Raw genomic sequence first — 22,738 nt, 5'->3', positions numbered from 1 at the left:
CTTAAGGGTAGCGCGACTCTGTTGCTGCTAGCTTTTTATTGGGAAGAAGCGACCCGAATCTTCCAGCGATGAGACAATCTAGAAATCTAATAGATCCCTTGACTTGGGATGTTAAGCTACTGGGATTGGGGCGAAATGGGATAACGGCGATCCGGGATTCCGCCAAAATGGGATGTGGAGCTAATGGTACATGACATGGTGGTAAAATGACACTTGGCCTGAGAAATGTCGCCAAAATGCGATGGGGGCGAATTGGGATAACGGCGAAACGGGACTAATAGATCCCTTGACTTTGGGGTAGTGCGACTCTGTCACTGCTAGCTTTCCACTGGGAGGAAGCGACCGGAATTTCCCAATGATGGGACATCCTAGTAATGAAGAAAAAAACCAATCTTAAAATTAACAGAGTCGCAATACCCCTAAAGTCAAGGGGTTTCGTTTTTGTCCCTTGACTTTGAGGATGACAAGAAAATATCGGGCGCAAAAACGTGATTTGTAAAAACATTTTTACAAATAGCGAGGCGCGCCCCGCGATTTGTAAAAATGTTTTTACAACTGGCGGGGCGCGCTCCGTGATTTGTAATTATTTTTTTTACATTTTTACAAATCACGGGTTAACAACGGCTTATTGCTACACAAAGCATCTAGTGGGCAACGAATTCTGATTTTTTAAAGTTTTTTTGTGTGAGTAAGAATATTTTTTATGTGCACCCCAACCCCCTCCCCAAAGTTGATTTGGTACGATGAAAAGATAAGAAAATCTTCCAAGCCATTTGGTCGTTTCAATGACGTAAACTAGTTATAATTAAAAAAAAACTAAAACCCATGTGCCTACTTTTTTATGACGTGTAGAATAGACCTCCGAACCGCATATCTACACTATGTTGTATTCCAACCATCCCCTAACTTAATAGGTCTGGCACTGACAAACATATCTGACTGCCCAACCGACCATCGCGTGCGATCCAGAGCAACTGAATAATAGTGACTATCCACAATAGAACAATTTAATTCCAACCAAAATGGTACGGAACAGTTTCCTATCTATATGCGTTGGAAGGCGTCTGCATTTAGAGTAATGTTTGTCCCGGGCTAAAGTATTTTAATGTATATTCAGAACTCATTCTCGTCATATGGACATAATACAGTTAACTTGTTTTAGTTTGCCAAGTTGTACCTTGTATTCATATAAATTAACAATCCTTGTGTAAAAGAACAAACGGGTGTAGCTCGGTTGGTTTGACAGGAACACGGCGACAATAAACATTTCCAGCTGACGACGGTGGTCAACTCAACCGGACCAATGATGTGTGACCTATGAAATAGGATCCTTTACAGTGAATTGCAATTGTTGTGTCTGCTGCTCTCTCATCATGTACTTGAAAGCCCTTTACATCAGTCTTTCATGACAAACCTTGCTTTAACAATTGCCTCTTGAAAAAGCACTGATTTCAATTAGTAACATAGTGACAGCTTAGGGTAACCTTCGCCTACATTCTCTTGCTAAGTGTGTACAGAGAGGAAGAGAGAGAGAGAGAGAGAGAGAGAGAAAGAGAGAGAGAGAGAGAGAGAGAGAGAGAGAGAGAGAGAGAGAGAGTGAGAGAGACTTAGACTTAGACTTAGAACATTTTATTGACATAAATGGTAAACATTTTAAGCCAAGGGCCTAATCTTACAACGTGCCCTTTACATTCACACTAACACATCCGCACGCATATAACCAACATAATATAATGAAATCATATAGGCATAACATGTAAATGTACAGTAAATAGGCATAAGCACCACGGCCACACGAAACACACAGTCTAATAAATATACGAAGTAAAACAATATGAATACTATATGCTATTAATATGTAATATGACGTGAATATAATTATATAGTAATATTAATATAGTATACATTAGACAGAACTGTAAGATTCACATAATTATGTCACCGTGGGTGTGTACTTACAGAGAACAGTTTAGATGTTTTTTTAAGGAAGATTTAAAGATATTTACAGATTTGCTAGTTTTAACATTCGAAGGAAGAGAGTTGTACCTTGACGGCCCAGCAAAGGAGAGAGAGAGAGAGAGAGAGAGAGAGAGAGAGAGAGAGAGAGAGAGAGAGAGAGAGAGAGAGAGAGAGAGAGAGAGCTCAGAACTCAGAACTCAGAACTTTATTACATAAGGATAAAGGTTTTAGGCTTAGCCTAATCTTCCAACCTGTCCTTGGAACATACTACAGAGAATAATTGTAAACAAAAGCAAAGACTGCGCACATACACACACACACACACACACACACACATCCACACACACACACCCTCGTATACACACACACGCACACACAAGCTCACACACACTTACACACACACACACACACACACACACACACACACACACACACACGCACACACACACACACATGCACACATATACACACACACATGCTCGCGCGCGCGAGCGTGCGCTCGCTTACCTACACACATGCACATGCTATCATTTCATACCTAAAAGGAGCAGTATCTAATCAAAGTATTAAAGGTCAACCACATTGCTCGGTCAAAAAAATTCTGCTGAGAGAACATTACTAAATAGTACCAGATGCAAAATATTGGCAAGCAAAGTCCTTTGGTTTAATAGATATCGATCAATGAAAGTGGGTTTTCATACCTGCAATTAAGGGTAAGGGAAGTAAGAATCTAAAACGCAGCCATGGCTGATCTCCCCTCGCAGTGACGTCAGCAGCTGTATTGGCATGGCAGACCATGAAGAAAACAGTGAAACAAGCAGCGTTTCTTCACTGGAACTATGTAGTGATTTTGAGGTTTTGAATGAACACGATCTTCAACCATACCAGTTTGAACCTGAGCTGTCCGATGCTGAGGTTGAGGAAACACCCGACAGAGACGATTTTAGCGAGTCTCTCGATCGTTTGATGTCCACCAACTGGTAAGAAACTACCACTGATTCAGTGATTGTGAGACTCTTCCTCGTATATATTCCTATTATAGAATCGATTCTGGTAGAGCTTGTTTTGCAGTCAGTAATTTGTAAAGTTTGTGCGATGTCTTCTTTTACCCTTGATGCAATTCATGCATGCCAGAAAGTGATGCGCATTCCTGATTATAATTTTAGTCAAAACATCATCCTACTGAGTAGTCAGTATGCCCACTCAATCATTGCTAGTAGCAGTCCCCAAAACTAAAACTAGCCAAATCAGTACACGTATGAATATACCAATGTTCCAATGGAATAACAATTTATTATGGTTTTGTCTAGACATAATGGTCACTGCCATTGGTTGTGAATTTGTCCATTTCAGTTGTTTTACTGCCTTAGTAGATCAATTTTTGTGTGTGAGTTTGTAGACTGCAGAGAATTTGAACTAAACTTGTATCAAATTTTGTGTGTGCAGGTGTCAGTGCGCAAACTGTGCAGGCATGGGCTCAATCCGAGAATGCCGCTGTTGTCAAGAAATTCCAGAAATGGAATCACTGACAGTAAGCACAGGGGTGGGCTGCATCACTGACCACCCTGGCTTCAGATCAGTGTGCTTGGACCACTATGTCTTGGAGACATGCTATCACTGGTACAACCAGCAGTATGGGAGGGCTATACAGGATGCTAATGAGTAAGTTATTTTTTTTTTAGAATTGTAATCATGATACTATAAATTGGTTTATGTCATAGATGTGCAAAAACAAATAACAATAAAATAAAAAAATGAAAATTAATTGTCAGATATTCATTTTTATTTCAAGACAATTCATTTATTCGCATGTGCTAATTCTGAGCAAAGCAATATGGGGAATGTTTTCAAGTATCCTGATTGTACACTTTGTGTACTGTGGACTGGGTGGCCGAGTGGTAACGCACTTGCGCTCGGAAGCGAGAGGTTGCGAGTTCGACCCTGGGTCAGGGCGTTAGCAATTTTCTCCCCCCTTTCCTAACCTAGGTGGTGGGTGCTAGTCTTTCGGATGAGACGAAACGCCGAGGTCCCTTCGTGTACACTACATTGGGGTGTGCACGTTAAAGATCCCACCATTGACAAAAGGGTCTTGTGTGTGGCGCACGTTATATGTCTTTCGGATGAGATGAAAAACCGAGGTCCCTTTGTGTACACTACATTGGGGTGTGCACGTTAAAGATCCCACGATTGACAAAAGGGTCTTTCCTGGCAAAATTATATCGGCATAGATAAAAATGTCCACCAAAATACCCGTGTGACTTGGAATAGAAGGCCGTGAAAAGTATGATATGCGCCGAAATGGCTGCGATCTGCTGGCCGATGTGAATGCGTGATGTATTGTGTACAAAAAATTCCATCTCACACGGCATAAATAAATCCCTGCGCCTTGAATATGTGCGCGATATAAATTGCATAAAATTTTTTTTTAAAAATCCCTGCGCTTAGAACTGTACCCACGGAATACGCGCGATATAAGCCTCATATTGATTGATTGATTGATACTGTCATTAATACTGTATGCTTGTTTTTCTTTCCAGGCAGTATCGGTATGTAGCTTACCGCATGCTTGTGCGGTGGGTCTGGAAATGGCTGGGAGAGACATCAGGGTCACCTTACCAGCTTGTGCGGTTGCAAGAATTAGAGAACAGTTTCCTAGTGCAGATGGGCAGTACGTGGGTTATAGGGACCCACGACCTCCCGATCACAGGGCGGACGCCTTACCACTAGGCCACCGTGCCGGTTTGTCTTATTAGTGCAGTAGACGAATTCTGGCATTGTAGAGTGACATACTGTGTCCGGTCAGCAAGATACGATTTAAATAAGTCACAGACCGAATCGTTTCTCAAATAATAGTGAGCGAGAGAGAGAGAGAGAGAGAGAGAGAGAGAGAGAGAGAGAGAGAGAGAGAGAGAGAGAGAGAGAGAGAGAGAGAGAGAGACGGACGGAATGACGGGCGGGCGGGCAGGCTTACAGACAGACAGATAGACAGACAGTCAGTCAGACAGACAGACAGACAGACAGACATACAGACAGACAGGAAAAGAGAGAGACACATACACACATACAGACGGACGGACGCGCAGACAGACAGACAGACAGACAGACAGACAGACATATTGAATGACTGACTGAGAAGTGGCGGACGATGACAGAAACATAGACATATTTATACGGTGATATCAACACCATCATGGGTTGACTAACTCTGTAAGTATGCTTTGGTACAGATCTGGAAGAACATTTTATGAAAACAGTACCACTGGTACGCGTGATTATTGACACGTAGTGTTTTCGGTAACCGCTCTTTTCATTTTTGGTGCGTCGATGTATTTTCTCATTCATATTCGAGCATAATCATGTTCTCGGCTTTCAGTGTCAGTGAGTACTAAACGCAGGGGAGACCTAATTGGGTAATACTGTCATGTATTTTAAATTTCAACAATATCGGGAAGATTTAAGTCGGGAAAGTCGGGGGGGGGGGGGGGGTGTCAGAGAGATGATGACTATCAGAGACTTGCCAATTCAAGGATTTCATCCAAAATGTTGTCTAATCTTATCAAGCTGAGCTAAGTTATGTGAACACACAAACAAACCTTTAAGAAAGATTCACTCAAGCATAACATTCGATAAAAACATAAAACAACATGACATGCCAATAATCAAATACTAGATCATTAACATGGTAACCACAGGGTAATCAAAATCTATCACTTAACCTTATACAACTATGTACCTATGTTGCAACTGTTTTGACATGTGCAAGTTATCCATAGAGGTTGAATACAGCGAATGAAATTGTTTTGAGCGTTCCAGCGCCGTTAGTTTTCTGAAATGAATCAATCAATCAATATGAGGCTTATATAGCTATTCTGATGAACACGTGGGGGAATTCGGGGGCTGTGGTCTCTTCCGATCATCAAAGCATAATGCTACGGAAGTCGGCCATTTTTCTCAATATCCAAAAGCATATTGTCGATAACAAAGACGCATGGTTCCGGTTTACCCATCTGTACCACGGCGATGTTTCTATCGACAACAGCATACACTGACAACTTAAAAAGCTGTTTCAACAACTGTGTTGTGAAATCGAATGCACTTGGAGTCAGTTTTTCTTCCAAAGTCAGAAAGCGTGTAGCGGTGTGCATGCCTGCGCGAACATGATGCGCGTAAGAAGTTTGTCTGCTATCAAAACCTGAGATCAACGCATCGACGCAAAAACTGTCATTTTGTAAGTTTGGAACAACAAATCAAGGTCATAACAGCTATATAATCGCTATTGTGTTTTCAGCGTAGCAATAGGGTCCGATATTTAGACTCGAACAAGTATAATGCGACTCGTCTTCGACTCGTCGGCATTATACTTGTCTCGTCTAAATATCGGACCCTATTGCTACGCTGAAAACACAATAGGTGTTAATATCGCGCGTATTCCGTGGGTACAGTTCTAAGCGCAGGGATTTTTTTATGCAATTTATATCGCGCACAATATTCAAGGCGCAGGGATTTATTTATGCCGTGTGAGATGGAATTTGTTTTACACAATACATCACGCATTCACATCGGCCAGCAGATCGCAGCCATTTCGGCGCATATCCTACTTTTCACGGCCTATTATTCCAAGTCACACGGGTATTTTGGTGGACATTTTTTTTTATCTATGCCTGTACAATTTTGCCAGAAAAGACCCTTTTGTCAATCGTGGGATCTTTAATGTGCACTCCCCAATGTAGTGTACACAAAGGGACCTCGGGTTTTTGTCTCATCCGAAAGACTAGCACTTGAACCCACCACCTAGGTTAGGAAAGGGGGGAGAAAATTGCTAACGCCCTGACCCAGGGTCGAACTCGCAACCTCTCGCTTCCGAGCGCAAGTGCGTTACCACTCGGCCACCCAGAAATGTATTGGTCCATGTTAGGCAGTGGTCCATATAAGGCAATCTTCGCTGACGACGGTACGGACATGTTTTTAGCGACCAAACTTTATTTGTTGCTCACCGGATGCTTCGTGTAGCTATAAGCCACCAGGGCGTCCTTATTGTGTGCCTTTACGAGAAACAGACCACGTGCAAAAAATACTCGTAATGCTGTGTTGTAGTATTCTTTGTGCTTTGGTTTATCGTATCTAATTAAAAGGACCCTATTCTGAGGTCTCAATTCTTTCCCACGATCTTCCCGACTCATGCGATGTCACTTTTCCTTTGAGAGTTTTTGCCACCATTTGGCGAGGAGTTGTGAGCTGAGAATACAAGCGTGTAGCCTAATTAAGTAGCACGCGAAAATCACACCTTGACTCGATCGGACCGACTGGTTCTTGTAAGAGCACTTGACAGTCTCTGCCTCGTACTCTCCATCTACTTAGCTTCGTCCAAATAGGCCCACTTCAAACATCACACGCGGAATTTAAAGCTAAGACAAATAACTTGAGCTGGACACCACATGTGGTACCACGCACTAAGACATTGCCAGCATTGAAAAAAATGTTTTCGCGAGAAATTCATGTAAATAAAATCAAGTTGAATTGTTAAAAAAAGAAGAAGACAAAATCGAAGTCGGACTCTGAAAGGAATAACGTTTCACTCAGACATGTTTTATCCAGCCCGTCACGTCTTCATGCATGAAAAGCGATTTTCTTCTGACAGAAAAAAACCCCACAGAAAATAATACAAGGACAAGATGAACACATGTGAATAGGATTAAAAGCAAACGGCAAGTCGTGTGACGATTGTTACTGACCACCACGTGCATGCAAATATTTGCTGTCCCCCCTCCCCTCAACATCGTAATCGTATCGGCTCTGTCCCTTTTTGCCCTCCACTTCTCCCCGGACCACCCCCCTTCCCCCCCCCCTCTCTCTCTCATCTCCTTCCTTTTCAGTAAATAGCAGTTGTCGCCACGCATCCGACTTTTTTTGTAAGTATCTCCTTTGCAAAGCTGATCTGATAATAAAAATATCTTATTTTTGTAAGCAAACGACTAAATCGCCTCAAACCATATTATTGACAGTGCATAGAGAATAGGTAGCAAAAAGCAGGCATGGGAATTGCTCTCGGTTCCGCTAATTTGAGAGGTTAAGAAATTAAATGTCAGAGGAAAGAAAAAAAATGTCTGAGGAAAAAAGTCAAAATTTAAACATGTGCAAGTGCGTTTTACATGTTCAATCGCTCAAGCGTCTTTGAACAGAATAGTTCTGAATGCGGAAATGAGTATTGACTGAAGCTTGTATGGGTGAGCCAAGTACATGTAGTTGATTGTAATATTGACTTTCGACCAATTTCCACAGGATTTGATCTACATTACTCGTCATAAAAAAACTACATGCATACATTTAGCTGTAGATCTTTGTGATGCGGCCAGTTATATTAAAACAAGATATATTGCCAGAAAGGTAATTTCTTTACCGTATGAAATAAAGAGTTTTATTTTTTTTATGAATTAGTGTTTATGCCGGAGACCTAGGACACCACCCAAATTTAAATTCGCACGTGGTGGTCAGTAACATTTGTCACCCAACTTGCCGTTTGCTTTTAATCCTATTTACATGTGTTCATTTTCCTTGTGTTATTTTTTTTCTGTCAGAAGAAAATGGATGAATGAAAGACATGACCGGTTGGTACTTCTTCAAGAGTCCGTCTTTAATTTATTTTTTCTCTTTTTTTTAACAATTCAAATTGATTTTATTTATGTCAATTTCTCGCGAAAACATTGTTTTCAATGCTGACTGGTGCGAGGTGTCTTGGTGCGTGGTTCGCACGTGTGGTGTCCAGCTCAAGTCGTGTCTTCCGCGTGTGATGTTTGAAGTGGGCCTATTTGGACGAAGCTAAGTAGATGGGGAGTACGAACATCAGCAGATTCCACGATTTTATGATCCTACCGGGGATAAGAGACAGAGACTGTCAAGTGCTCTTACATGAACCAGTCTGTCCGATCGAGTCAAGGTGTGATTTTTGCGTTCTACTTACACGCCTGTATTCTCAGCTCACAACTCCTCGCAAAACATCTCAAAGAAAAGTGACATTGCATGAGTCGGAAAGATAATAGGAAAGAATTGAGTCCTCAGAATAGGGTCCTTTTAATTAGAGACGATAAACCAAAGCACAAAGAATACGACAACACAGCATTACGTGTATTTTTTGCACGCGATCTGTTTCTCGTAAGGCACGCAATAAGGACGCCTGTTAACCCGTGATTTGTAAAAATGTAAACAAAAACATTTCTTTTTTCATGTCTTTCTTGTCCCATCGCTGAGAAATTCGGATCGCTTCCTCCAAGTGGAAAGCTAGCAAGCGATGGGACAAGAAATACATACACAAAAATATTTGTAATAGATCCCTTGACTTTGGGATAGCACGAGTCTGTTGCTGCTAGCTTTCCACTGGGAGGAAGTGACCCTAATTTCCCAGCGATGGGACAATCTAGCAATGAAAAACAAATCTGAAAAAAATCTAATAGATCCCTTGACTTTTGGGGTAGCGCGACTCTGTTGCTGCTAGCTTTCCATTGGGAGGAAGCGACCTGAATTTCCCAGCAATGGAACAATAAAGAAATGAAAAAAAATCGAATAGATCCCTTGACTTTTGGGTAGCGCGACTCTATTGCTGCTAGCTTTCCAGTTGGAGGAACTGACCCGAATTTCCCAGCGATGAGACAATCTAGCATTGAAAAAATCTAATATATCCCTTAACTAGGGTATAGTGCGACTCTGTTGCTGCTAGCTTTCCATTGGGTGGAAGCGACCCGACTTTCGCAGCGTTGGGACAATCTAGTAATGAAAAAAAAATCAAAAAACATCCAATAGATCCCTTGACTTTAAGGGTAGCGCGACTCTGTTGCTGCTAGCTTTTCATTGGGAAGAAGCGACCCGAATCTTCCAGCGATGAGACAATCTAGAAATCTAATAGATCCCTTGACTTGGGATGTGAAGCTACTGGGATTGGAGCGAAATGGGATAACGGCGATCCGGGATTGCGCCAAAAATTAATGGGATGTGAAGCTAATGGTACATGACATGGTGGTAAAATGACACTTGGCCTGAGAAATGTCGCCAAAATGCGATGGTGGCGAATTGGGATAATGGCGAAACGGGACTATCAGATCCCTTGACTTTAGGGTAGTGCGACTCTGTCACTGCTAGCTTTCCACTGGGAGGAAGCGACTGGAATTTCCCAACGATGGGACATCCTAGTAATGAAAAAAAAAATCTTAAAATTAACAGTCGCGCTATCCCTAAAGTCAAGGGATTTCGTTTTTGTCCCTTGACTTTGGGGATGACAAGAAAATATCGGGCGCAAACACGTGATTTGTAAAAAATTTTACAAATCACGGGGCGCGCCCCGCGAATTGTAAAAACATTTTTACAAATCGCGAGGCGCGCCACGCGATTTGTAAAAATGTTTTTACAACTCGCGGGGCGCGTCCCGTTATTTTTTTTATTTTTATTTTTACATTTTTACAAATCACGGGTTAACAACGGCTTATAGCTGCACGAAACATCTAGTGGGCAACGAATTCTGATTTTTGTTTTGTTTTTTGTGTGTGAGTAAGAATATGTTTTATGTGCACCCCAACCCCCTCCCCAAAGTCGATTTGGTACGGTGAAAAGATAAGAAAATCTTCCCAGCCATTTGGTCGTTTCAATGACGTAAACTAGTTATAATTTTAAAAAAACTAAAACCCATCTGCCTACTTTTTTATGACGTGTAGAATAGACCTCCGAACCGCATATCTACACTATGTTGTATTCCAACCATCCCCTAACTTAATAGGTCTGGCACTGACTCTTTCATCGAGTCTGTCATCACTTTTGGTTTTGTGTCCTGGTATGGAGGTCTGAGTGTGAAGAACAGGAATGTCTTAGTGCGAATGGTGAATGTCAGTAGCAAGGTGATTGGCAGGCAGCAAGCAAGTGTGGAGTCCCTGTATGAAAAGCGTGTGGTGAGAAAGAGTAGGCGGATAGCTTCAGATAGGTCCCATGTCCTAGCCCACCTCAATGAACTCCTTCCCTCTGGCCGTAGACTTCGCACGCACAAAGCTAGGACACTCAGGCTGCAAAACAGCTTCATCCCCAAATCCATCACCCTTAGCAACATGTAAACACATCCACATACCCGACTCAGCCCCTCTTCTGCCAGTGCAATCAGTAGTAATGTACATGTATGTATTGGTTTTATGTACAACCGTATATTTCCTGCGATATATTGTATGTTATGATTATTTTGCAATGATGTTTAGCCATAGTTCGTTATACGCGTAGGTGTGCGAGAATATGTAAGCGCAGTGCTTTAAAGATGGTCATGTTATATAGTGCTATATGTTTTATGTAAAATCAATGTCTTGTTTGTATTACTGTTATGTACCACCCCTGAATTTCTCTATGAGATAATAAAGTATTCTTATTCTTATTCTTATTCTTATATCTGAGTGCCTAACCGACCATCGCGTGCGATCCAGAGCAACTGAATAATAGTGACAATCCACAATAGAACAGTTTAATTCCAACCAAAATGGTACGGAACAGTTCCCTATCTATATGCGTTGGAAGGCGTCTGCATTTAGAGTATTGTTTGTCCCGGGCTAAAGTATTTTTTAATTTATATTCAGAACTCATTCTCGTTATATGGACATAATACAGTTAACTTGTTTTAATTTACCAAGTTGTACCTAGTATTCATATAAATTAACAATCCTTGTGGAAAAGAACAAACGGGTGTAGCTCGGTTGGTTTGACAGGAACACGGCGACAATAAACTATCCAGCGGACGACGGTGGCCAACTCAGCCGGACGCAATGATACGTGACAGGCAATTGCAATTGTTGTGTCTGATGCTCCCTCCTCATGTACTTGAAAGCCCTTTCATGACAAACCTTGCTTTAATTGTCTCTTGAAAAAGCGCTGAGTTCAATAAGTAACATAGTGACAGCTTCAGGTAACCTTCGCCTACATTCTCTTGCCAAGTGTGTACTGAGAGTAAGAGAGAGAGAGAGAGAGAGAGAGAGAGAGAGAGAGAGAGAGAGAGAGAGAGAGAGAGAGAGAGAGAGAGAGGAGAGAGATGGACAAACGGACAGAACGACGGGCGGGCTGACGGGAAGAAAGACAGACAGACAGACAGACAGACAGACAGACAGACAGACAGACAGACAGACAGACAAACAGACAAACAGTAAAAGAGAGAGAAAGAGAGAGAGAGACACACACACATACGGATGGACGGGTAGACAGACAGACAGACAGTCAGACAGACAGACAGACAGACAAACAGACAGACAGACAGATAGACAGACATGTAGACATATTGAATGATTGACTGAGAATTGGCGGACGATGACAGAAACATTAACAGCTATTGTGTTTTCAGCGTAGCAATAGGGTCCGATATTTAGACGAGACAAGTATAATGCCGACGAGTCGAAGACGAGTCGCATTATACTTGTTCGAGTCTAAATATCGGACCCTATTGCCACGCTGAAAACACAATAGCGATTATATAGCTGTTCTAACCTTGATTTGTTGTTCCAAACTTACAAAATGACAGTTTTTTGCGTCGATGCGTTGATCTCAGGTTTTGATAGCAGACGCCGTTTCTTATAATAATAATAATAAGAAGAAGAACATTTATATAGCGCTAAATCAAAACTTTCGTTAAAAAGGCTTGCTCTAAGCGCTTGACATCTAAACTAAAAACGTCATTCACGCTCTTTACAATGATGTACAAGAACTTCATGTCACACTCTTTCATTCAGTATAGCACCATTCACACAGTTGTTATGCGCATTAGTTTTGCGCAGTCGGAGCCACACTGACTTGGGAAAATAACCTCGATTTGACAACACAGCTGTTAAACAGCTTTTTGTTATTTCATTCGTATACAACAAAAAGAAGTTTGATTTTTTTTTTAAATTTTGAACAAGACTACTTATGAAGAAGACCAAAACACAACATCAACGGAAAACTAGAAACAACTGAAGATCTAGGATGCAACAAGGGGAGAAGAAGAGAACAGCTACTCCGTACAACGCGAGCAGACGACAGCGAAGTTTGGGTGAATGGTATCGCTTGTCTCGTCATGAAGCGAATTTTTCAACCTCAGTTATAAACGACTACACTATGCCATCAATACTTCAGAGGGGAAGTGGGGTATTTACGGTGTGGAGTTACGAGATAAGAAAGTCGGCCATTTTCGTCAATATGCTTTTGGATATTGAGAAAAAATGGCCGACTTCCGTAGCATTATGCTTTGATAATCGGAAGAGCCCATCCAATCAATGCCCCCGAATTCCCCCACGTGTTCATCATAATAGCTATATAGACATATTATACGGTGATATCAACACCATGATGGGTTGACTAACTCTGTAAGTCTGCTTTGATACAGATCTGGAATAGTGGGGCTCCTATGTTGCAAAATCATTCAAATCATGCAACAAACACCAAATTAAGCAAATATGAAGAGTTTTATGTGCTTAACAAAACCTGATACAGAGCCATCGCGAAAAATAAAAAAATGGGTAGTTTTTAAACAATTTTTCAAAATGGCCGCCAGTGTAAACGGTTGGGTATGTTAGGCATATTTCACTTCATGTGATTAACAGCAAATTTGGCGTAAATGGACATTTGCTTTTGCTTAACAAAACCTGATACAGAGCCACCGTGAAAAAATTAAGAAATCAGTAGTTTTTTTACAATTTTTAAAATGGCCGCCAATGAAAAGGGTATTTAGGCATTTTTGATGCTACAAGACATTCTCTTGCAATAGAAACTAACACAAAAACATTTTTAAACAAAACAATACATGTATTGTTGGTGCAGAGAATGATTGGACGGTGTGGGTGGCAGGGTTGAAGAATTTGTGGATTACCTAAACTGTGCAAAAATAAATATATTGCACCAATTTTCATACCAAAACGAAAACATTCATTCCTGTGCTGTTATATTCAATGTATGCTTTTGAGGGCACTCAACTTGGCTAACTGGAACACTTTTAAGATAAAAGGTGACCTTTACATGGGTTATTTGACCGCCGCCCAAATAAGGGTACCCCCAAAATAAAACTGATAAAAATGTAATGTATCAACTCAAAAGTCGACTAAATTTCATAATCGCTGTATTTCGAAAACGTTGTTTGTTCTCATGTGTTTACACAACTAGCACATTCCGGCAAGTGTCTATACTCAAAAGAAACTTTGGCAGTACTTGAAACAACCATCTGTCATATATACATGCGAAGTCAAAAATATGTGGGATGTAAGTCAACAAACCTGTGGTAGTGTTTAAAATATTATTTCGTGAAGATTTGAAAGTGTACTCAAACGGTTGAACTACGCCTCGTGCGTAGACACACATTCCTGAAAGTTTCAACGCAACCCACTTGGTCATTGCTAAAATACATGGATTTTAGTTGACTTGGGTATCCCTCAAATTTGACACATAAACATCTCATCCGTGAGATCGACACATACATCAGTAGGTACAATGGCACAACACTAGAAATATGCAAGATGGCGAAATAAAACAACCTGTTCTGGATGGATAATCAAGTTGACTTTCTCTTCGTATACAACAGTGACCCAGTTGTGCCTCAGGAATTGTCGTCGGCTTTTTAAAAGGTACCCGAAGTTTTTGTCACATCTCTTTGTCACGTCAAGGGTATCCTTATTTTGACGGCGTAAATGATGATGTTAAAAAAAAATGTGCCAGATCGCGAAGATGCGAGCCTTTAATGGCATAGACAGTTTGAACAAGAAGAGCAAACGCTCGATCGAGTCACTTTCGCAGTTCTGAATATTATATGAGGCATCAGATGGACAGGAAGAAATTGCTATTCACAACACAATGAGTCACGTTCACATAAAATTTGAGCCCGGTCACTTTTATAGTTTCCGAGAAAAGCCCAACGTTAAGTTGTGTGTTGCCGAACAGAAAAGGCTAGTTATCTCCCTTGTTTTTCTGATAACGTTCGTAAAAGGCTACAGATGTAAATACTTTGATGTAAAGAATAATCCTACAAAGTTTCAATCACATCCGATGAACTTTGTCAAAGATATAAAATGTCTAATTTTTCCTTTGACGCTGACCTGTGACCTTGAAAAAGGTCAAAGGTCAACGAAACCATCGTTAAAGTGTAGAGGTCATTGGAGGTCACGACTAAACAAAATATGAGCCCGATCGCTTTGATAGTTTCCGAGAAAAGTCCAACGTTAAGGTGGTGTCTACGGACGGCCGGCCAGACGGCCGGCCGGCCGGACAGACTAACACTGACCGATTACATAGAGTCACTTTTTCTCAAGTGACTCAATAAAATGACACAGGAATAAAAGTTTGAGTTGGGGTATGAAAATGGGTGCAATAATATTTTTGCACAGTTTAGATGCTGACAGTTTTCACAGGCATGCAAGCACATTTGCAGAGAGCTGTGCTCTGCAGTCCTTCTTAGCAGCATTTGCAGCGTTTTGTTGTACAGCTCTTCTTGCAGGCACACCTCATGAGTTCTCGGCACACGCTGGATACCTCTTGAAAGCTCGTCCAGAATGACTCCCACTTTCCAGCCTTGAACTGCCAGCCCACAGAGTTTGGAAGTCTAATAGGTAGATGGCTCTTCTCAATCTCATGTCCTGCAGCAGCACCTCACTTGTAAGGGGATTATGGTCAATTTGGCAGCTCTTTTTACTGAAGAGGTACCGTCTAGCACTGTTTACACCCAGTACGTTGCTGGTTTTGTCCTACAAATGTACACCAAAAAGCTCTTGTGCTGCCCTGTCAGTGGTACTCAGCTTACAAAGAGGAGCAGACAACCTGAAGAAAGTTTGAGTGACGTCTTCAAATGCTTGCCATACTTCCCAAGCCTTCTGATTCCCCAATACCATTGAAGAACGACATAGTGTCACAGCCTGTAAGGCTATGCAAAATGGGCAGACAGGGTGACTTCTCTTGGCCAATGGCTTTGGCAATGTGGCGATACACTTCACGAGCAGAAAAAAACGCAACACAGCTGGAATGAGAAGCAGACTGTCTGGCCTCCTCTACATCCATGGTGCAGGAAATCAGCCTGGGGTACCCTTCACACAAAAGATGAAAAGTGACATTTTTATTTGAATGTATTTGAATAATGTTTACTATCTCAGAGAGTCGGTCAAAGCCGGGTTAGCAAGTCTTCACACAACAGACCAAAATGAAAGAAAATTGTATTTCATGAATTCGTATAATTCTTACTGTTTCAGGTTAAAAAACAAACAAACACACTTTCCAGTGACCCAACTGATTCTGGAATCTTTCTGACCGCTACATTTATTCGCTTCAAACAGTCGCTAACAGAATGTTGACCATAGTGAGGGTTCGTACGTTAAACCCATCAAATTCACAGAGGTCGCTTACAAATGATGTGCAAACATGTTCCAATTAATACAAATAAAAAAAATCTTACTGTTAAGATGTATTAGGTAACAAACCTTGATACAGTAGTACTAGTGAAATCGGCTCCCTTCTGTGGCACCGGAATAAATGCAGAACGCTTGTTCCCAGGAACCGGCATGTGGTGTAACTCTTGTATATATCCTGTAAAAATAAAATTCACACCAATGCACGGTCAACTTGAAATAAGCAAAAGGATGAGAAACAAGCAACAAACCAAAATTGTAAAACTCAAAGAGCGGTACCTCTTCATTTTTCAAAACCACTTATCTCATTTGATTAGCATACACTGTATGCTTTTGTCTGTTACCTACCGTCTTTGAAAGTTTGATCACAACACTGTAAAGACATGGGGAGTGGAGTGTTTTTATCTCCAGCTGGTCATCCTACTATCTGGCCTACCCTCACTCAGTTTTTGACTCTACCCCTCCCCACCTTATGGAAGTCCTTAACGTAGGCAGGACTAATCATTTATCATACCATGAACAATCTCTTTCTCCTCGCCTTTTATTCAAAGTTCGTTTAATCTGTTTAAAATCACCAGCGTGGCGATCATGATTTCCTTACTTGTAATCAACAGATAGATCTAGATCTATCAGCATCACACTGAATCCAGCTGATGAGCTATTGCAAGATTAAACAAAGTCTCTGCATTTCAGCGCTTCACCCGATGAATAACAGACCCCAGGGGAGAATTAAACAGTAAAATGATGTGACATTGGTGAATGGATGCGTATTCTTGAAAACTTACCTTCAGAAACGTTGTTTTCGCTCAAATCAAAACACGCAATGTTGCGGAGGCCGCCATCTTGAATTTTCATGCTGCGGATATATAAAATTCTAAAAACGATCAAATTAAATACCAGAACTCAAAAATACCCATAAGAGTATTTATGTCATGCATGTGTTATCAGCAGACAACTTCTGGTGCATGGTAAACCATTGAATTTTACATTTGCTGAGTTGGGAATATTTACTGCTGAGCGCTTTTGGTACGAATTTCGTCTGCTGTAAATGCAGCCTTTTATTCCCTATCAAAAACAAAAAAAACGATTTCTGAAGTGGCTCTGTATCTGAAATCCCTTAAATAATTATAAGGAACAATATCACAAAGTATGATGTTTGTTGCAAGATGTGAATGATTTATGAGTGCGTCTGCAACATACGAGCCCCACTAGAAGAACATTTTATGAAAACAGTACCACTGGTATTATACGCGTGATAATGGACACGTGGTGTTTTCGGTACCCGCTCTTTTTATTTTCGATGCGTCGCAGTATTTTCTCCTTAAATTTCGAGCATATGTTCTCGGCTTTCAGTGTCAGTGAATACTAAACGCATGGGAGAACTATACTCAGAGGCAAAAGAAACGCAAATGCTGCAGTGAAGATGGGTTACCCATGAATTTTAATGTCGAATTAATTATTTCTGGTTAACAATAACAAGGAAATGAATTGACCGATACAAAAACCATACGGAAAAGTGTATTGGGATGAGAGCATGACGTGCCATGTTCCACTTAACACTGTTTGAAGACTGTTGAAGTCAATAGCGTGTTGCTCCTCCCTGGGCGTTGATGACTGTGGCGCACCTCCGGTACATGGAGAGGCCGAGGTGATTAATTTCTGTGTCCTAAAATATCATTGAACTTAGCCGACTTACACATTATACTAGCTGCCTTGTACAGTTTTCACCGACAGTTATTTTACGACGTGCTTGACAAGATAATGTTGATGGTCAAATCAAGCACGACCCGACCGCGTGAAGTGTACTCGTGTACTCGAAGCTGCGTGGGCCATGATAATAAGACCGAAAGTACTTCACTGCCAATCTCGAGAGGTACCCATGTAATGAGGAAGGAAGGGGGGGGGGGGGGGGAGTTGAGAACAGATGTCAAACACATGCTTCATCTGGGGTTTTAATCAGAGTGATATAGCCGCCAGTATTGTCACTCTTCAAGGATGAAGATACACAAATATTCAACCAGTGAAAAGTCAGTTCGCCGATGACGCGCCGAATGTTTGCAGGATTGTATGGGCGAACCGCGAGCCTTCAGCTGCAACCAAAAAATAGGGGAATCCCCTGATTTGATGACGTTGCCGAACCAGGCCGAAAGTTCGACGAACTAGTTCGGCGTGGTTCGGCTGTAGTTAGTAGCGGGCTTTACACACACAAACACACAGCTAGCATTCCTTGTAACTCAATACACTGTAGAAGGCAAACAAAAAAGATACCTGTTCTAAATACCGCCCCCCCTACCCCCTTTCTCGTCAATTAGTTCTTTCTTTCTGTCCCTCCCCCGCTCAAATTGTCATCCGTTATCACAACCTTGTATATTCAGAGGTGCAAAAGTTGTACTCTGTCTGCTTGTTTATTAATCTGTCTGTTTGTTTGTTTGTTTGTTTGTTTGTTTGTTTGTTTGTGTGTGTGTTTGTGTGTGTGTGTGCGTGTGTTTGTTTGTTTGATAGTTTGTAAAAATGTAAAAATACCGCATTCCACAAAGTTATGCATGCCTTTTATTATTAATAGTATTTATTGTTTAGAGCCTCTACGCTGGGTGGTGGGGGTTGGCTTGGACCCGATAGATAAAATATTACAATTTTTAGCATAACAAAGAAACCAAACTCGACTTTTCGAGCGATGGGACAATAAAGTAATGAACAGAAATAAAACAAATCTAATAAATCCCTTGACTTTGAAGTAGCGCGACTCTGTTGCTGCTTGCTTTCCTCTGTGAGAAAGGGACCCGAATTTCTCAGCGATGGAACAATAAAGTAATGACATAACAATCTAACAGATCCCTTGACTTTGGGGTATCGCGACTTTGTTGCTGCTAGCACACGCACACGTACACGTGATTTTGCCGATGCTGGGGTCAGTGAATCGTAAGTGTGGGGTGGGTGGTGGGGGGTCGGGCGGGCGGGTGCTAGGGGGGGGGGGGGGGGGTCGGGGTTTTGTCGGGCGGGAAATGGAAGAACGCAACTGCGATGAAAATAATGTGTCTAAATCAGAAATCCTTTTTGTTCGTATTACTATCATTGACTAAATTGCAGTAATCAGCATTAAAACTTGTTTTATAACAGATACCAGACAACACATGCTTTTATTGTCAATAAAACATAGATGTTAATAAGACTGATCCATCTCAACAGTGTAAGTCAAGTACCTCAGGAAAAGAAGTTCACTGAGAGTGATTAAAGGCTCACTCCGTCTCATGAAACAGTTTTCATCACCGTCTAAGATATAGTCACATGGGATAAGACCACTCTTCCAATTAAGGAATTGCCTGGGTAATGTCTGTGCAAGCTGGTATTTTGTTTTATAAGAAATAATTTTGTAAAAGGCATTGGCCTTTTGGGGGATATAAATTTAATAAAAAGAATTGGCTCACCACAGCAAGCAGGCAGTGTGCTGATTGTTTAATGTGACCAAGTGGAAGGAAGATCTTATCACATGTAAAAGCAGAGCGGGCCTTTAATATGAAAGGCATGCGAATATGAAATTCCCCACATTCACGTCAAAGACATAATCTTGGCACTTGCATATATTGCAACAGCAACATTACAGCAGAACATGTATACATGTAGGCTATGAACTGAATGCAGAACACAACCCAGTAGCAACTAAACTGAACAATTTGATATTACAGAAACTACATTACATATGCATGGATGCTTTAGTCTTGTGCACTTGGAACATTGATCGAAGCAACTAAAATGGGTCCATTGGCTTGGAGCTACAATAATAATGTCCAAGTGTTTTCTCTTTGTGTATTGATCTAACGTAGGTGGTTTTTAATTTTTTATTTTTTTATTCTATAAAGAATACGACATTAGTCGAGTTACGAAACCTGACATTTTGAACGAGGCAGCCCATGTCGTTATCATCAGAGAACGACACGACACGGACGCAACGGCCCGTACACGGCTGAAAATAGCATGCCAAGTGCAGAGCTATGCAGAGCAATGATTTAAGGCGCGCAGACGGTTGAAAGGTCACACACTTTCGAATTAAATTTCGCCTACAAAATCAACTCTGCACAGAGAACACAAACCAGCTTTTGATTTGAGCAAGTTTCTAACGAGAGTGATTGTCTTATTGCGTGTAAAAGCATGGTCAGATCTGAAACTGTGAATCGAATTGTTTCACGGCATGATCGGCTGTTGCCTCTCTTAAAAACACAACTGTGCAGTCTACAGCTGCTGCTACATTATTCATTTCCAAGTTATTTTCTTTCTGTGAATTGCTAACCAAACGATAGTTTCTTACAGAAAATAAATACATTGGTCAAGTTATGAAAACTGAATGGTTGAACGAAACATCGGGTTGGGGGGGGGGGGGGGGGTCGCACACTTTCGAAATAGATTTTGCCCAGAACGAATCTTGTTTTATTCATATGTTTATTGTGTTTGAAAGAGGAATGAATTAGCTAACTTTTCCAAAAGCATGAAGTTCATTGATCCAGCGGTTTGTTTTTTGTGGAAGTGTGAAAATACCGGCCGATTTCGTCATCCGCATTTGACAGGTACATGATTTTACTTGAATAAAAATCGGTTGTGTTGCTTTGTAAAAGTCGTTTTGCTTCTAATATCATCCAATTGGCTTTAAACTTTACACACAAGGAGAGTAGACTTTGCTCTTTCCATTAATTATTGATTAAATATCTCTTTTATTCTCGCGAGCCGATCTACGATGTAGAATTGTCTTTTTTTCTGTATGAAGCGGGACTCAGGATATGCTGAATTTGTATTTCAATCACCAAAGATCAGATTTTGTTTTTATTTTGTGTTTGGTAGTCCTTCTCTCTTATGTTAACCATTAGGCCTAATTAAAGTGAATTAGCTTTGATAAACATCCAGCAACAATTAAATACAGACAAATGGTCCATATTAGGAGCATGGGCGCCTACTATGAACCTGTAAAGAGGCCTTCACGAATCACTGTAAAAAGACCCCTATACCTCAAAATAACAGAATACAACTTAGTGTGCAAGTCAGATTAATTCAAAGATGCTTTAAATGTATCTGTTTCGGGTTGTTGAGAATATTATTTGAAGTACAACAGCAAACTAAAGAAACTTATTGAACACAGAGTGAAAGTAAATGACATTATCAACGTCTACAAAAAGAAGAACAGTAACTGTTGGTAGAGCACTGGACTTGTGATCGGAAGGTCGCAGGTTCGATTTCAGGCCGGAACGGACACGGGTCAACTGTATGTGCAGACCCAAAGACGGAAGCCATGTCCCACCCCCGTGTCACCGCAATGGCACGTAAAAGACCTTGGTCATTCTGCCATAAGTGCAGGTGGCTGAATACACCTTAACACGCAGAAGCCTGGGTAGCGCGACTCCGTTACTGGCCGTATAAAATTTCATCTCACACGGCATCACTGCAGAGCGCCTAGAACTGTACCCACGGAATAAATTATTATGCGCGATATAAGCCTCATTGATTGATTGATTGATTGCTAGCTTTCCACTCAGAGGAAGCGACCCGAATTTCCCATTGATGGGACAATAAAGTAATGAAAATGAAAATGAAATGATTTTTTTTTTGAAAGCTCGAGGACTAGTTATAGGTTATTTTCACCAATCTGAATTAATCAAATTAGCCTTTACCGTTTATGTTCTCAGTTGAGTTGATGGTGGTCAATATTAGGCGACACACACGTACTTTGAGATGTTGCTGTATTTTTTTATTTTTTTGTTTTGCAGTAGAAACTCGGGGTCAACACTGCTAAAATGTAACAAATACGGTCTTTGCTGTCATATGTAGAAATGTGTGTGTGATAATTAACAGCCTTGGTTGTGGACAGAAATTAATCCGTTACTAGGCGTCAAATTTAGAGTGAACGCTCCAAAAGTGCACAAACGAAAAAAGCCTGACGGTTTTAAGGTTTGTGTTTCTGCATATATATATATAAAGTTATATTGACGTCATTCTATATATATATATATATATATTGTATATATATATAGCGGGGATATAGCTCAGTTGGTAGCGCGCTGGATTTGTATTCAGATGGCCGCTGTCAGCGTGAGTTCGATCCCAGGTTCGGCGGAAATTTATTTCAGAGTCAACTTTGTGTGCAGACTCTCTTCGGTGTCCGAACTCCCCCCCCCCCCCCCCCCCCCCCCCCCCGTGTACACTACATTGGGTGTGCACGTTAAAGATCCCACGATTGACAAAAGGGTCTTTCCTGGCAAAATTGCTTAGGCACAGTTAATAATTGTCTACCTATACCCGTGTGACTTGGAATAATAGGCCGTGAAAGGTAAATATGCGCCGAAATGGCTGCAATTACTGGCCGTATAAAATTTCATCTCACACGGCATCACTGCAGAGCGCCTAGAACTGTACCCACGGAATATGCGCGA

General features: G+C 41.1%; 1 protein-coding gene across 1 annotated transcript; it reads left to right on the top strand.

The window, feature by feature from the left end:
• The first annotated feature begins 2,385 nt into the window (after positions 1 to 2,385).
• LOC138974222 (uncharacterized) lies at positions 2,386 to 4,768 on the top strand. Its single transcript, XM_070346949.1, has 3 exons — positions 2,386 to 2,939; positions 3,406 to 3,621; positions 4,497 to 4,768. Exons 1-3 carry the CDS (start codon positions 2,746 to 2,748, stop codon positions 4,684 to 4,686), a joined length of 600 nt encoding a protein of 199 aa, XP_070203050.1. The 5' UTR covers positions 2,386 to 2,745; the 3' UTR covers positions 4,687 to 4,768.
• The last annotated feature ends 17,970 nt before the right edge of the window (positions 4,769 to 22,738 follow it).

This window comes from Littorina saxatilis, linkage group LG8, assembly GCF_037325665.1.
Source record: "Littorina saxatilis isolate snail1 linkage group LG8, US_GU_Lsax_2.0, whole genome shotgun sequence".
NCBI classification, from domain to species: domain Eukaryota; kingdom Metazoa; phylum Mollusca; class Gastropoda; order Littorinimorpha; family Littorinidae; genus Littorina; species Littorina saxatilis.
This window is presented reverse-complemented; position numbering and strand designations above follow the sequence as displayed.